Source organism: Piliocolobus tephrosceles, chromosome 15, assembly GCF_002776525.5.
Source record: "Piliocolobus tephrosceles isolate RC106 chromosome 15, ASM277652v3, whole genome shotgun sequence".
Taxonomy (NCBI): domain Eukaryota; kingdom Metazoa; phylum Chordata; class Mammalia; order Primates; family Cercopithecidae; genus Piliocolobus; species Piliocolobus tephrosceles.
This window is the reverse complement of record NC_045448.1, coordinates 14,934,008-14,944,826: the sequence shown is the minus strand read 5'-3', so window position 1 is coordinate 14,944,826 and position 10,819 is coordinate 14,934,008. Positions and strand designations below refer to the sequence as shown.

General features: G+C 38.4%; 1 protein-coding gene across 1 annotated transcript in view; it reads left to right on the top strand.

Moving 5' to 3' along the window:
* The window catches only part of NBAS (NBAS subunit of NRZ tethering complex), a 394,400-nt gene that overhangs the window by 317,203 nt on the left and 66,378 nt on the right, over positions 1 to 10,819 (top strand). Inside the window, exon 44 of the mRNA XM_026454698.1 lies at positions 7,466 to 7,684. Coding sequence (XP_026310483.1) covers positions 7,466 to 7,684 — 219 coding nt within the window. The remainder of the gene's footprint in view (positions 1 to 7,465; positions 7,685 to 10,819) is intronic.

Genomic DNA, 10,819 nt, shown 5'->3' with positions numbered 1-10,819 from the left:
CATCCATCCATCCATCCATCCATCCATCCATCCATCCATCCATCCATCCTTCCATTCAACAGAGAGGCATTTGTTATATATGAGCCACAATTCTGGTCTTTGGGAACGTAGCAGTGACAAGCAATAAGCAATAGAAGCCCAGTGTGTTAGTTAGGAGGAAAAATACTACAGGGCCAGGAGAAAGAGGTGGAGAGAGTGCCAGGTTTCATGCAGTGGTCAGGGAAGGCCGCTCTGATAAGGTGACATTTTTGTCAAGTCCCAAGAGAAGTAGGTTGAGTCATGAGAGTGCCTGGGAGAATATTCCAAGTAGAGACTGATGATTGTGAAGACTCTGTGGGGGCTGCAAGGGTGCCAGGGTGTTTTAAGTGGCCTGAGAGTGTGAAGGCAGGGAAGGGACAGCATGAGAGAGGCAGGGTGAGGGGAAGAGCCGATCACATGGGGCCTGATAGGGTATGAAAGACTGGCTTTTATTCTTAGTGAGTTGGGAAGCCATTAGACGGATGTGAGCAAAGGCGTGACTGGAGCAGATGTGTGTTTTTAAGATACCACCATGCTGCTGGGTAGTGCTGGAGTCACAAAGCAACCCCAGAGTCACAGTAGCCTAGCACAATAGACGCCTCCCTCAGGGTCCGTACCCACCTGGGGTCTCCTCAAGTACCTTGTCAGGAGAAGGAGTGGGACTGGAAAATCAGGTGTGATTGCCTTAGCCAGAGTTATACATGCCACTTGTCACACTTTTCATGGGCCCACCTAGCCCTACAACCCTGTCTTACTACAAGGAGGTTGAGAAGCATAGAGAAGCAGATGAGATGTGTGATAGGAACCACTGTCTGCTACCGCCCACCCTTTTATTCACCAAGCCTTCTTTCCACCACAGAACGCACGCACTCTGCTTCTCCACTAGAGGAAACCATCCAGGGTCCTAGTCACTCCGGGGAGCCCTAAGTCGGCATAATTCACAGTAGGCTGCGCATCAGGTCCAGTTGTGATCCAGACTATGAACCAATGGGACAAATCCTCTGCCCTGCTTCCCCCACACCCACCTCGACACCAACTTACGTGGTGAAACAGCGACAAGATAATTGCATTAAGCACTCACCTTGGAAAGGGAGACAATAAGAGATACTTGGCAGACACTACTGTGAGGCAGCTTAAAAAATCTGCTATACAGACATTATGAGGGGTTCCCTACTGTGGAGTAGGTAAGGGGCCTTAATTAGGCCTTAATTCTGCTTTCTAGGAGCAACCTTGTTGTCCTTTGTTCTCCATGACCCAGTTTCTTCCCTCCAGGGAAGACCTCTCCACTTCCTTCCTGGGCCACAGGAGGAGCGGATGTTGGAGGTCTATATCCTCAAGGTTGAAGGCGCAAGTGTTAAGTTTTAAATGCCTGTGACTACAGGCATTTTCAGCCCAGGTTTGTGGTTTCTTGGGCAGCATCACTATCTCAGAAATTTAATAGGCTTCTTACTTATTTGATTTCTCATTGTCATGTGCCCATAGCCACATCTACAGGGTCTTTTTGTTTGTTTTGAAATATTGTTCTATATATCTTTGATGTATCACCCCCATACATTCTCTCTCCACTTAAAAGGGGCTAGCTTAAAGCTATCAGGTTTCTGTTTAAGAACGACATCATTAATTGGATGTCTGCCCTGAGTCATTTTGCCCAATTGAAAGAATTTACGGAGTGTCACGCCCTTGGTTTATCTCTTCCCTGAAGCATTTTAATCTTCTAAAGGTTTTACTTGGCATTTGTTATATAAGGATTTCTCCATCTTATCTCTTACTCATGGGGTCTAGAATTAGTAAGTTGGTTTTTTTGTTTTTTTTTTTAACCCAGCATGGCCCTGAACTTCTGGGCTGTTTATTCTGTTTCACTCCTGCTTCCAATCTGGATGGTACTTCTTTTAATACCCACAGCATCATATAACATCCAACAAATTTCTGGTGTTCCATTTCCCAGCCTCTTTAGATCCCTAAGTTCATTAGGTGTATGATCTGCTCCCCAAGCTACCACAGATAATAGTTTTATTAAGTATTTTTTATAGCATGTCATAGATTATGGTGTTTTTCTAATCTTTTTTATTTTTATTTTCAATGCCTGATATCTAAAAACTTCAAAGCCACATATTGCCTCACTCTTGGTACCTGATGTATGTCAGAAAAAGCTAAGGTGTGTCGTGGCTTTTGGTAGATAGTCCCTCATGCACCTAATCCAAGAAAAGACTACAAAGGGGCCACTACCACAAAGTCACGTAAGGATCCTGACTGATGGAAGCCCCATCATTTTGTATTGGCACCATCTGGGCCCCACGTTCTCCTCAATTGTTATGGCTAAAAAAGGGAAACTGGGCTGAGCACGGTGGCTCACGCCTGTAATCCCAGCTCTTTGGGAGATGAGACGGGCAGATCATGAGGTCAGGAGATTGAGACCATCCCGGCTAACTTGGTGAAACCCCATCTCTACTAAAAATACAAAAAATTAGCCGAGCGTGGTGGCAGGCGCCTGTAGTCCCAGCTACTCGGGAGGCTGAGGCAGCAGAATGGTGTGAACCTGGGAGGTGGAGCTTGCAGTGAGTCGAGATCGCACCACTGCACTCCAGCCTGGGCAATGAGCAAGACTCTTATCTCAAAAAAAAAAAAAAAAAAAAGGGAAACTGGAAACTGGATGATGATCCATGTGGGTTTTTAATTGCCCGGCTCAGAAATGGTATATGTCACTTCTGCTCAGATTTCATTGGCTGGAACACAGCTCATCCTAATTACAAGGGAATTGACAAATGCAGTGGAAGAGATGGAATGCTTGTGTTTGCACACTGGGAGACAAGGTAGAACCGTTGCAGTGCTCTTTATGAGAGATGATGGTGGCTGGGAACTGAGTGGTGGCAGTGAAGGTGGTAGGAAGTGGTTAGAGCCCAGATATATTTTGAAGCTTGACCAATAAGATTTGCTGATGCCATCAATGATTCCTCAGTCCCTCCGCCCTCTTCTCACTATATTATCTTCCATTATATATGTGGTTTCTTTGTAAGCCTGCTTCATGTTTTTATCTCATTTTCTATAGGTCTTGGAAAATAGATGTTTAGTACCTATTTATTAAGTGATGAAACAGTTTAGCTGCTTATCATTATTTCACAAAATCCATTATTATTTTTCATAGCAATTACAATTGCTGCAGGGAACAGTTAAAAGTATAATCTTGGTTGGATATTATAGTAATGATATACATAAATGACATGTTAATGCTGTGGGCTTGAGAAAAGAGTGTTAAGAATAATGGTACCGTGGGGCCACTAGATACAATAAAGAAATTGCCATTTTTTTACTCTGGTACATTTTTTTTCAATCATTTCTTTCTTTTACTTCTGTTCCCTCCATTATAGAACAGTTTAAAGAAAATAAATCTACTAGATGTAAATTCAGTGTTAAACATATACTTTTTAATCATACCCTGGAGTCTTTCAGCAATGAACCTGTTTTTACAAAGGATAGTAATAAAAAGCTTGAATTAAGTAAAATGCCTAGTCAAATAAAACACCTTACATATTTTTAATCATAATATCATTCTGCTTCTTAGAGGTTCTAGCTAGCTCAGGAAAATTAACTTAGGATTGCATTTATTTGCACTCTGCCTTGCTCAGTGTCAGGTTATATAGTTATTTTGAAATATTTAGTTCTCTTGAAGGATTATTTTAAATAGAAAAAGAAAATTTTCTTTTTTTTTTTTTTGAGACAGTGCCTCGCCCTGTCGCCCGGGCTGGAGTGCAGTGGCCCGATCTCAGCTCACTGCAAGCTCCGCCTCCCGGGTTTACGCCATTCTCCTCCCTCAGCCTTCGGAGTAGCTGGGACTACAGGTGCCCGCCACCTCGCCCGGCTAGTTTTTTGTATTTTTTAGTAGAGACGGGGTTTCACCGTGTTAGCCAGGATGGTCTCGATCTCCTGACCTAGTGATCCACCCGTCTCGGCCTCCCAAAGTGCTGGGACTACAGGCTTGAGCCACCGCGCCCAGCCAAGAAAATTTTCTAATGACACCGTAGTGATGAAGTCAAACAATTTAAACTCTTGAAAAAGTTGCACCTGTCTCATAACCTACAGCAAGTTTTCTGAAAGCATAGACTTCCGTGTGAGGGCTAGACTCAATAATGCTGAGGAGACAGTTTATACATACAAAGTAGGTGTGTTATACACTTGAATGTTGGAGCAGAGGACTTGCCAGTGGAATGCTTGTAGAGGCTAGGTTGACTCCGGATGTCTCGGTAATGAAACATAATTAGAAATTTGCCTTGTGAAAAAGAGGGAAAGGAACATTTTATTGAGACAAGACGGCAAGTAAGAGCACCACGTAATGACAAAGAGTCAGTGTGGCTGTAGCTTTGGGTTCGGGTTACACTTACACCATGAAGCCAGAGGCTTAGCTAGGGACCAGTTTGTGAAAGTTCTTGAATTCCGTGCTAAGAAATTTGAGGAACTTATTTAAAAAAAGGTTTTTCTAAAAGGGAATTATATGACAGATTTTTTAGGAAAATGACAAACTAACAGTGGGGAGGATGGCGTATGTATTTTATCCATTGGTCAAATTAAATGTCAGCATCTGTTTACTGAGTACTTACTATGGGCAAGGCACTGTGCTGACTGTTTTATATATTGTCTTAAGTTCTTAAAATTGTGCAGCAGGGTCATTTTTTTCATTTTGTAGATAAGAAAACTAAGGCTTCCAGCACTTTGTCAAGTTTCCTAAAGTCATACCAGTAGTAAATATTAAACACACGTTTTCTGAATGTATTGTTCTTCCTGCTTACCATATGTTCATTCCAGGGTTGGTTAACAAAGGCGAGTCAAGACTTGGACAACAGTGATCTCATCTAGACCTCTTTAAAGGGATAGGGACCCATCGTTTCATCCAGGACCCTACTTCCTGCACGTGTGAATTAGCTGCCTGTCTCTGTTGTATAGCCGTTCTGTTTCTGAAACTCTTCCATGTCACACAGTAGGCTAGGAAGAGTGTATACATTTGGCTAGCTGATATAGCCAAGTAATTTCTGAAATGTAGATTTCTTGGAGAAACAAATATGAATATAAAAAAGATTTACCCTACTATAAATTTTAACTCTTCTTCGGCCTTGATTTTGTCATTCAGCATTCAACCAGCATATGCACTGTGTAATAAACTCAGAGCCTGTGAGGATGCAGAAATCATTGAGTGGACGCTGTGTGATGCAAGGTGACAGGGAGCACCGACTTGGTACAAGTGATCTGGATTCTAGTTTTTACTCTTCTCATTCACACAATGACCCCTAACATACCACTGAGCCTCCTGGAGCTCAGTCTCTTCGTCTGCATGTATGAAGGGAGGCGTGGTTTGTTGAACAAAATACAGATCTAGTATTTTGTATTTCTAAATCACAGGGAGGAGTTCACAGTTTATTTGTGGGATAACACAGTAACATAATTAATACTTGTCAGTCAATGGTGGGCTCTGATTTTTTTAATGGCTTAGAGCCAGAAATTTGGTAAGAAGTAGGGACTACGGAACTTGTTTGAAAGCTGCATTTGCAATGCATTTCCAATTTCATTGGGAATAGTACTTTTCTAAAGATCCCTTTTATCAATATTTGTATAGGATTAGGAAAATGTCCCCTGTCAGCATTTTAAAGTCATAACTCTGTTGAGTAACTTGGAGTAACTTGGAGGGAGTTAGCAGGAAAGGAAGGGTCTGGGGGCAGCTTACCTCCTGTTGTGGTCACTCATGCCATGTATTTCAGCCTAGTCCTACTTTTTAGAATGACCAGACATTTACAATGACTGCTTTTAGGAAATAGAAAAAAAAATGAGATTTTGTCATAGGAGTCTTTATCTCTTTTTATTAAAACAAACAAACAAAAAAACACATCCTTTTGAGGATATAGTAAAAATGTACTTGAGTAGCTGACAGAAGACTACAGTCCAGGATCCAAAGCAGCACAAATCATTGAGGCCTGAGGAGGCGCCAGGATATCTCAGAGGCGTCTGCTTCCTCCATCAACAAAGCACAAAGTTTAGACTTAGTTTTGTATTTTTGAGGGTCAGAGCTTAATATTTTAATATTAGAAAAATATAACTCCTGCACATTCTTGAGGATAAATGAGCTTAGTATTTTATTAATTAGAAACATATAACTCCCATATATCTAACACAGTATACAGGAGTCTGATGCATGTCACTGAATAAATAGGTGAAAACAATGCTGTAGAAACTTTGGAAAGAAGGAAAGAAAAAAAATAGCTCATAATCCTAACACCTTAATAATATATATATGCATATGTCTGAATACATATTTAATATATTTTTATACATACATATACTTTATATGCATGTACAGGTTGAATTTCCTGAATCTAGGAATCTGAAATGCTCCAATATCTGAAACTTTTTGAGTGCCAACATGATGCTCAAAGGAAATGCTCACTGGAGCATTTTGAATTTCAGCCTTTTGAATTAGGGATGCTAAATTAGCAAGTATTCCAAAATCAAAAAAAAAAAATCTGAAATCTAAAATACTTCTGGTTCCAAACATTTTGGATAAGGGGTACTCAACCTGTATATGTGTGTGTGTGTGTGTGTATATATATGTAAAATAGAAAATATATAAAATACATATATATTGTATATGGAGATATAGTTTGAAGTTTAATGTAAACATTATCTAGAAAGTTTTATATTCTGATTTCTAAGATTTAACGTTCTATGACAAACATATTCCAAAAAATGTTTGGATAATGTTTTTATAATTCTAATTTTAATGACTACATAACATTCCAGCCCGTTATTTATTATAAGCTAGTTATCATTTCTTCTATCAATTAGATTACTTTTGAGGTTATGTTAATAGTCTTATTCCAGTTAAAATCTTTATGCCTGTATTTATTTTCTTCTTTTGAATTTTTTTCTTATAATAAGTGATCAGAACTGGGAATGTGGTGTAGAAAGGGCTTCTCATTTTTGCACTGTAACCAGCAGTCGATGTGAATACTAGTTTCATCACTTTACCTGCTTTGGATATTAACATGTTTAAAAATCTTAATTACTATTTGATAATGCAAATGGCACCTCGCTTTTTGTTTTCTTCACAGAAGAAAAACTAGTATAACAAGTGCTATTTATTGGTTAAAATCATATATACAAAAATTTCACTATTGTTTTAACTCATTAACATTTGCTGAATATGCAAGATGTAATAATGCAGGGTTTTATTGCTTTGGATATTAACATTTTTAAAAATCTCAATTACTAGTTTGATAATGCAAATGGCACCTCACTTTTTGTTTTCTTCACAGAACAAAAACTAGTATAACAAGTGCTATTTATTGGTTAAAATCATATATACAAAAATTTCACTATTGTTTTAACTCATTAACATTTGCTGAATATGCAAGATGCAATAATGCAGGGTTCTTTTGTCTCACTATTATTTAATTCTTTTTTTAAGCTGTCTGTGGAAGCCCGTAAAGAGATGACTAGAAAGGCTATTCAGACAGTCAAACATTTTATTGAGAAGCCAAGAAAAAGAAACTCAGAAGATGAAACTCAAGAAGCTAAAGATTCTAAAGTTACCTATGCAGATGCTTTGAATCATCTGGAGAAATCACTTGCCCACCTGGAAACCCTGAGCCACAGCTTCATCCTTTCTCTGAAGAATAGTGAGCAGGTAAAGAAATGGGAACTTCTATATGCTCACTCTCTATCAGTATATTATTTCTTTTTTCCTTTAAAGTTACATTAGTTGTTTTGACAGGGTTTTCAGACTTGCAGATATCCTTGAAAATGATCCTCAAGACTTTATTGGTTGACCTCATCATTATCACTTGATTGACAATTCAGTTTCCACTTCTTTCAAAATGATGTTGAGCCACTTGGCACAGTTGATATGGAGCAATAGAGGAAGTGGGTGAGAAGGGTGGAAGTGGAGACAGTAGCAGGAGTTGAACACTGGATAGCAGCCTGGGGTCAGGGGAGTGGTCTCTAAAATTAAGAAATGAGAAGACATTGGTGCTCAGACTTTACTTCTACCTGTTAGAATTAAAAAAAAAAATTAAAATAGGCTGGGCGCGGTGGCTCATGCCTGTAATCCCAGCACTTTGGGAGGCCAAGGCAGGCGGATCACAAGGTCCAGGAGTTTGAGACCAGCCTGACCAACATGGTGAAACCCCGTCTCTACTAAAAACACAAACATTAGCCAGGCGTGGTGGCACGCACCTGTAATCCCAGCTGCTCAGGAGGCTGAGGCAGGAGAATCGCTTGAACCTGGGAGGCAGAGGTTGCGGTGAGCCGAGATTGCCCCGCTGCACTCTAGCCTGGGTGACAGAGTGAGACTCTGTCTCAAATAAATAAATAAATATATATATAAATATATAAATACATAAATAAAAATTTTGATTTTGTTTTACCTTCTAATTTTCAGAAAAAAATCAGAAATAGCTTCTTATGTTTACCCTGTTTTTTTTGTTAAATGTATACCCTTATCCTGTTTTTATGTTGCATGTTTCCAACATAAAATATAATTTCATTATTGAGAGGAATTTTTTGACTACTAAAATTGTTTCTAGTTGGCTTCTAGTTTCTTGGTGTCTCAAAAACAACATCATGAAGTTGGGGTCCCCTACCTGTGATGAGGTTTGAGGACCCAGGTGTCAGGACTATACAATGAAACCTGAAGCTCTCTGAGGCCTTAGAGATTTTGTTCTGTATTTTAACACTTGTGGGAATTGAGATAATTTTTTCTATAACTGGAAAGTTGATAAATCAATAAATAAATGGTTTCCATATAAGTGAAAACAGTGCTTATATATATGAACAATATTCCATTTGCCCTTTAATACTATGGTAAATGAACCTTATAAGTGGCCACTAACCTCCTCTTTCATTTTTCTTAAACCTTACACATTTATTGAATTGTATTCTTGCCTTGTAGAATGACTAGAAAGATCAGTCAGTGGAGAATTCAGATAATGAGCAAATGGGAGACTTCAAAATTTGTACAAGACATAAATGCAAAGCCTTCATTGAAAAGATAATGGGAAGAACTTAAAAGTTTGAAAGAAATTTTATTCCATTTTGTGTTTTGGAGTGCCTATTTTTCTGTCTAATGAATAATGTTAAATAATGGTATGAACAATATAGAAGCCTTTGCAGGGAACAAATTGGCTTTACCAATCTTGATTTTATCCTACTGACATTTACAGTACTACGGTTCATAATTATGAGAACTACAGTAAAATTACAATCTTCAGGGAAAAGTGGTTTATACTTACTATAAATTTTTAAAGTACTCATTTTTAAATAAACACATTTAAAATTATTTTTAAATTTATATTATTTTTTAATATACTATATTAAAACCCAGAGAATTGGCATTACTCTCTTTGGAACAAGTATTGTCCTTTTTTTTTTTTTTTTTTTTGACAAAGTCTCACTCTGTTGCTCAGGCTCACTCACTGCAGCCTCTATCTCTTGGACTCAAGCAATCCTCCCACCTCAGCCTCCTAAGTAGCTGGGACCACAGGTGTGTGCTACCACACCCAACTAATTTTTTGTATTTTTTGTAGGGACAGAGTTTCGCCATGTTGCCCAGGCTGGTCTCAAAGTCCTGGGCTCAAGCTGTTTGCCCACCTTGGCCTTCCAGGTCTGAGCCACTTCACCCAGCCACAAGTATTGTCTTCCAATACCTAGAATAGTTTATGGGGGGATTTAAGGGGATTATTGATAAAAAATATGTTTGTTTCATCTAAGATGTGATGTAAACGTACCATATAGCTACTTGTGAGTGCCATTCAGTCAGACTATGGATCGTCCATAATAGGAAACTCTTGAGGTTCCTAAATTAGATATTAGTTAATTTTATTAAGGCACCATGTATAGCAAAAGCTGGAAATAACTTTCAACCCCATGCATTTATCCCTTTTATAGTTCAGACCTTCATTTAACATCCTTAATTATATACCCAGTACAAAAAAATCTTATATTCTCATGAAGGTTAATTTAACCAAAGTTAAAGGCTTTCATCCTACAGAGTCTCAGTTCCCTCTTAGGTGAGGATACCAGGAATTGTCCTGCTTAACTCATAGGGATTTTTCTGAAATAGAGAATTTCACAATGGGTGGAACAGTAAAATGAAACTTCATGTGCCCAACTTCCAGCTTCAACAATTATCAAAACGTGCCCTATCTTAATGCATACTGCTGCCATCCCTTCCCTTGCTCTTGTGGATTGTGAAGCAAATCTCAGTCATCTTTTCATTTTATTCATAAATACCTCCCTATCTATCTCTAAAAGATACTTTAAAATAACCACTATAACATGATGACTAGCAAAGAAATGTATAGACATTCTTTAATATCATGAAATATTCAGTTAATATTCAGATTTTTCTCATGGTTGGTTTCAAAGACTAAACAGTATATTCAGGATTACAAGGGAAACTATAAAGAATGTGGAAGCATTTATTATCATTAAGTGACTGTATTTGGTATGCCAAAAAACAATAGCTTGCCTGTTATTTCTTAAATTATTTGTTACAACATTTGTTTTTACAGATACTATCAAAGAGAGGCAGGCAAGCAGTGTGGCCTAGGGCAGGGGAGTAGACTTGGGTTCTAATCTTAGCTCTGCTAATCGTTAGCCATGTGACTTTGGTCATGTTACTCAATCTCCTTGGTCTTTAGTTTCCTTTTTTATAACATGGAGCTAATTTAAAAATACTTGCAGGGTTATTACAAGTATTAATTTAGATACCATATGTATAATACCTGGGATTATTACATAGTTGTAGCTCAGTAGTTATTTT